The 6,156-nt window shown below is 45.6% G+C and overlaps 1 protein-coding gene across 3 annotated transcripts in view; it reads left to right on the top strand.

Annotated features, from left to right (window-relative positions):
• The first annotated feature begins 1,563 nt into the window (after window positions 1–1,563).
• SNX25 (sorting nexin 25) overlaps window positions 1,564–6,156 on the top strand; it is a 47,781-nt gene continuing 43,188 nt past the window's right edge. The window contains exon 1 of one of the 3 annotated variants that reach the window (XM_048509307.1): window positions 1,564–2,482. In XM_048509307.1, coding sequence (XP_048365264.1) covers window positions 1,958–2,482 — 525 coding nt within the window. In that variant the 5' untranslated portion in view covers window positions 1,564–1,957. The remainder of the gene's footprint in view (window positions 2,483–6,156) is intronic. The other 2 variants (XR_007245609.1, XM_048509306.1) reach the window with 2 other exon arrangements.

Below are 6,156 nucleotides of genomic sequence, written 5' to 3'. Positions count from 1 at the left end.
GAAGTAATCCTGCAATGACTTGAAAATAAATGTCTGGTATTAAGTGATATAAAGCAAACTTTTTGTTAAGAATTTCTTAATTCCTCCGCTTTTAATTCTTTTCCCAATAAGAAGAACAAGAATTGGGGCACATTTAGGACTACAGTCCAAAACACAAGAGACAGGTTGGGTGGCATTTTACATTGCCTTAACTAGGACTTAACTTCTGAGAAAATATGCACAGGATCAACTATAAGTGCCATTGAATTCAGTGCAGTTAACTTCAGAATTAAACTTGCTTAGGCTTGTGTGGCAATTTCCATCTTTACACTGGGGAGTTAGGCTGTAGGGTAAATGAATCCTGTTGGCACTGGCAGTGCACATTTGTGGATTTATCTGTTATAATAATGAATAACAAACAACAGAGTCTTTACTTATTGTGGCACAAACTTGTATGAGTTGCAGTTCACTTTTTTAGACTCTGAAGTGTTTCCAGAAATATGTGCTTCTGAACATACATGGGTAGAATAAACCGTTCCTCTAATGGAAATACTTTTTTAAAAATATAATTATTGTGAAGCAGTATAAGGGCTGAGGTGACTTCAGGATCAGACTAGTGATCAATGTAGTCCAGGCATCAAACAACGGCCAAACCATCACCCTGTCCAGACCCAGGTTCAAATTACCATGCCGTCCTTAGAAGCTCCATGGGTGATCTTGGGCCAGTCACTCTGTCTCAGCTTAACCGACCTTGCAGGGATGTTATCGTGATGATAAAATGGAGGAGGGGCTGGGAGAGTGCTAAATTAGAAATCATTTTTTCAGACTAAGGAGAAAGGCAGGGAATAAGGAGTGTTTTTAAAATTTAAAAAGTACTGTCTAGTACTCAATTATAGGCTTGCACCAATCCCCCTCAGGACTTGGGACAGCCCCTCTACACAGGTGCACTGCCTCTGTATCAAATCAAATAAAAAACCTTTAATGGCATAACAGAACACATAAAAGGCACATTATAAACATCTTAAAAGTTTGTTTACATCAAAGGGACAACTTATGTCATCTGCTCGGTGTTATAATAGGCATATTGGGGCACTGGTCTGTCATTATTATAGATAAGAATTGAGCCTTCATAGATGTGGTTGTTTCATTCTTATCTGCTAACAACAGTTTCACAAGTTCTTTATGCCTTTGCATTTAGATCAGTGTGTGTGTGTGTGTGTGTGTGTGTGTGTGTGTGTGTGTGTGTGGTACATGCACCTGTGGAGAGAGGCTGTCCCAAGTCCTGAGGGGGATTGGTGCAAGTGTAACTATAATTGAGTACTAAAATGTTAAAAGCACTGCTTATTTCCTGCCTTTCTCCTTAGCAGGGAGTAGGCAATGCTGATTTGGCATTGCCAGCTTCACAGTCTCTGGATGTGGAAGGTCTAGGGCGCAATCCTAAACAAGTCTACCCAGAAGGGTTGTGCGCTTTACTCCAAGAAAAGCGTCCCTATGACAACAACACTGAAGCACCACAGGAAGGAAATCTTTGCAGAAACACAATCCCGGGGATTCAGCAACTGCGCGTCTCGTACTAAGAGTGACGCTGAAGCCAGCCGGGGGAAAGGGAAGGCCGCTGCTCTGACGTGCCTGGCCCTGCCCAGCTGAGCGCACATGGCCGGGTTCCCAGAAGAAGCCATTGGCGGCTCCTCCTCCCCTTGGCGCACGGAAACAGGCTCAGCCGGGCCTCCTTGGGCTGCCGACAGCAATGTAATGAACCGGCAGCCGCGAGGGTTAGCAGTGCAAGCGGCCACGGAGCTGTAGCAGAGGCAAGGGACCAGGGGCCGGGGGGAACGGGGGATCCCGGGCATGAGCCCTGCCGGCTCCCTCTGCTGCTCCGGCGCCGCGAGCAAGACGCCCGTCGTTGGGGGAGCCGCGACCTTGCGAGGGGGCCTCGGGGGCAGGAAATGCGCTTGTTCCCGTTGCTGGCCGGACCAGCATGTTCCCCGATGCAGACGCCGCTAACGTCTCCGGCAGCAGCGGCCCGCTCGAGGCACCCGGCTCTGCCCTGGGCTGCAGCAAGCCCTGCGCGCAAAGGCCCGGCGGCGAGTCGTGCAGCGGCGGCGGCGGCGTCCCTGCGGCCGAGGACGACGAGGAGGACGACGACGAGGAGGAGAAGGCGCCGGAGCGCGGCCGGTCCCGCTCTATGCTGGCCGCCACCGGACTGGGGCTGCTGCTGCTGCTGCTGCTGCTGTTCTTGCTGCTGGCGGGGTCCCTCGTCCATCTGCTCCCGCCGCGCACGGAGCAAGAGGCGGCCGGAGGTCAGCACTGCTTGGCGTTGCTCCTGCTTCGGCTCCTCTTCTACCTGGGCTGCGCCGCCGGCGCCTTCTGCCTCGGCACCCTGCTGGCTCTGCTCGGCCCCGGGCGCGCCAGGCTCCGGCCTCCGCCGGATTTCCCAGCCGCCTGGAACCGCCGCTATCCCGGGAAGAACGAGGCCGACCCGCTGCTGCTGCAGGCTGGCGTGGTAAGAAACTGTCCCAGTTCGTTGTGCGCACCTCTTGCCCTTGACACCTCGGCCCCTCATCGGTCATCGCTCTGCCAGTTCCTGTTGCTTTCTTACCCTATAGTTGCAAGACTTCGGACTGTGTTTTTTTTCTTTTGCCAGGGATTCCCTGCACTGAACTCTCAACCTCCCTTTCCCCTGCACTATTGCTCCACTGCGGCCTCTGAACATGTGTGAAGTGTGGTCTAGGGTTGGGGTCAGGGCTGGGGACGGGGAGGGAGTGGCAAGAAGGACAACACTCCAGAGACCACAGTCACTCTTGGGATGCATGATGCTGGACAAGTCTGATCCTTTACTTTCTGGTGATGTTCAGATTGGCCTTACTATGAGGACCTGGTGGGTTAGGGTTAAGGATTTCATTTTTCATCTGAGGGCTCATGTTAGGTTCCTGGATTACAGGCATTGCTTCTAAGTAAACTTGAGTCAAACATTTCTCTTTTTAGAAAGTAACCGTAACTGATCCAGATTAGAGCTCTTCTTTATCCAGTATAAACAAAAAATTGGGTGGAGAGGGGAGCCCCATCAGCTCAAAATAAAGAGTGTGTGTTTACAGTGAGCTTGGCCTGGTGTCATTCTGCCCCCCCCCCCTTCTAACCTGCCGAATGCAGGAGGTTGTATGTAACTGCTTGTGCTGCGATGATGATGCAGCTGTTCCTATTTTGACTGCAGTGTTCAAAATGTCCCGGGATTTCTTCAGGCTGTAAAACTGACAGCAATAAAATATTCAGAGTGAATTAGTAGTATTTTTAATGCCCATCCAGTAGAATAAGTATAGTTTCTTTAACACGTGTTTTTTTTTGAGAGATTAGCCCAAGTAAAAATACAGAAAATTGTCTCAACTTCCACCACCACCTCTCTGTTCAATTAGTTTAAAAGGGTGTTCTCTGTCAGTGTAACCATACTGTCAAAGCTGTCTGCACCACTAGGCGCGGTGAGGCATCCCATGCAAGGTAACAGCTTTTGAGGCACCCTTGATGGACGGCAACAAGGTTGCTTGTTTCATTTTATTCTCCTGTGGATTTTGGGCCTCTGATGCTGAAATGCCTTACTCCATCTCTGCTTTTTGTGCAGAAGTTCCTCTCAGTTCTGCTTTCAAACCAAAATGCTAAGCCAGAAGTGTGAGAAAGGGAACTGAAAAAGAAGGCATCATGTTGCCAGCATTTTGCATTCCAAGACCTGGTTGATAAATCTGTGGATGGGCTGTATCACTGAAAAATTCAATTCAAAATACACTATAAATACAGGTGGGAGCTCACATGAAAGAGTGCTCCATCGTAAAAAAAATCCATCTCTGCACACAGAGAAGTAGATGTTAAGGGAGAAGGAAAGAATCTACTTTTCAATATGTAGACTCTTGTGTGTGAATCTTGTGTGCTTTTTGAAGTGGAGCAGGCACAAACAACCCAGCTTTACTACATCCATGAGAAGTGGGTCAGAGACTAGCAGAGAGCCCCAGTTTCTTCTGAACTGAGAAGACTTTACCTTGTTCCACATAAAGACCTAAGTAAAATTGTAACTTCATCTGCCATCCCTCCCCCATGTGCTCCCCACCCTCCACTCCTGGTCCAGACTAGACAACGAGTGGGGGACATGGAGCATGTGGGGGGGGGTGCGGGGGAGCAGGAGAAAATGTTAGATGAAGTTACAATTTTACTTAAGTCTTTATGTGGGACATGATATAGCAAGAGTCATCACTGAGATTGCAAAGTGAATAATTGCTTGTTGAAACTGGATGTTCAATTAGCCTATGTGGCTTGGAAAACCCTCTTGTGGCAATTCCCCTGACAAATGTCCTTCACTACATGGACTTTGGCCCTCACCTTCCATGGAGAAGCAAATTATGTCTTGCAAAATGAGCTTAGTCATTTTTTTCTGTGAGTATTCTGTTATTTCAGTACTGAAGGTTTGTACTTGGAAGCAAACTCAACTGATTGGGATTAAACTGTTGAGTAAGTGGTTCTTTGGGTCGTTGCTTAATTGTTAAGCACAAGAACTGTTATTTTCTCCCCAGTGGGAATTATAGTTCCAAAATGCAAAATCCAAAACTACTTCTAGGGCACATGCCCACAACCATGTGCTGAAATCAGCTTACCTTATACATGCTTCCGTATATCAGAATCTGCTAAAAACCATCCATACACATCATTTATTAGAAAAGCAAGTTTAAATCAGTTTCATAGCCAAACGTTTTCCTGTGTGTGTGTGTGTGTCTGTATTTATGTATAGATAGATTACTTCTCTGTAGAAAAAAAGGAATTTGTTTCTCGTTATAGCTAGGTAGGTAGGTAGGTAGGTAGGTAGGTAGGTAGGTAGGTAGGTAGGTAGGTAGGTAGGTAGGTAGATAGATAGATAGATATTTTTGTTGTGGATTGCACACAGACACATGTGCATTTGTCATTGTTGCATGTGATATGTTTTGCAGAATTTACAATCAGCACAAATTTTTACTATTAAAAAAGTTATAACTTTGTTGGAAAACACAGATAGAAGTTGAATGTGCAAATAGAAGTTGAATATGCAAATAGAAGTTGAATGTGCACTGCTGATTTGTTACAGGAAGTAGTAACTAAGAGCCAGTGGACAAAACCACACTGCTTTCTGGTGGCTGCTTTTTCTGCCTGATTGCTGTGATTGGGTCATTGGACTTGATAGCCAGAATTCTAATGTGCTCTTTACCTTATAGATGAGCCAGAAATAAGTTGTGCTAAATTTGCATCTGGACTAGGCATGTAATTTGATTTCTCTCCTGTCCTAGTTAATGCTGTTAGCAAGAAATGTAGTTCTGCCTTTTTCTGTTTTGAACTCTAAATATGCTTGGGGTTATGCATGAAAAATACTTTTAAGTTATCAGGTACAAGAATCAGTTTTTAGAGGCCATTATCAAATTTTTATTTAGAATTTCTGAAAAAGAAGAAAAATGCAGGCACCTTTGAACATTAACCCCAGATTCTTTCAGTCAGTCTTGAGCAGGCTTGAACCTTTCGTAGCCCATTGAGTTCCATGGATTTAGAAGGATGTTAATGAGTTTTGGATTGCATTATTAATCACCTGGGATTTTCCTTAGTGGTTGGTAATGGAGTATAATATCTGAAAATGGTGCTGTGTATTTTGCCACTTACTGATTCTTGCACATACCAGCCTTGTCAGAAACAAGCTATGGTTTGATCCAAGAACTTTGTTCAAGCGTTGGTAGTTATTATTTCTACTGAGAACTGGAAGCAAGATGTCAGTACTTAAAAAGAAACATCATAGGGAATATTAAAGGGGTTATTGGTTTTTTTAACAATGTATGTTCATGTTCTTCTAGATCAGTGGTTCTCAACCTGGGGGTCGGGACCCCTTTGGGGGTCGAACAACCCTTTCACAGGGATTGCCTAGGACTCTTCATCAGTCTTCTCCATCTGTAAAATGGATACATGTTAGGGTTGGGGGTCACCACAACATGAAGAACTGTATTAAAGGGTCACGGCATTAGGAAGGTTGAGAACCACTGTTCTAGATCTTATCACCAACAGTGCAATATAAATATTAAATTCGTTGGGAAAAGCAGTGTTTCCTTTCACTGTGAGAGAGCTAGGCTCTTGCCAGTAGGGTTATGAGTGAGACTTGTAGACAGTTCAGATTTATTAACAGTG

This window comes from Sphaerodactylus townsendi, linkage group LG10 (genome assembly GCF_021028975.2).
Source record: "Sphaerodactylus townsendi isolate TG3544 linkage group LG10, MPM_Stown_v2.3, whole genome shotgun sequence".
Taxonomy (NCBI): domain Eukaryota; kingdom Metazoa; phylum Chordata; class Lepidosauria; order Squamata; family Sphaerodactylidae; genus Sphaerodactylus; species Sphaerodactylus townsendi.
This window is presented reverse-complemented; position numbering and strand designations above follow the sequence as displayed.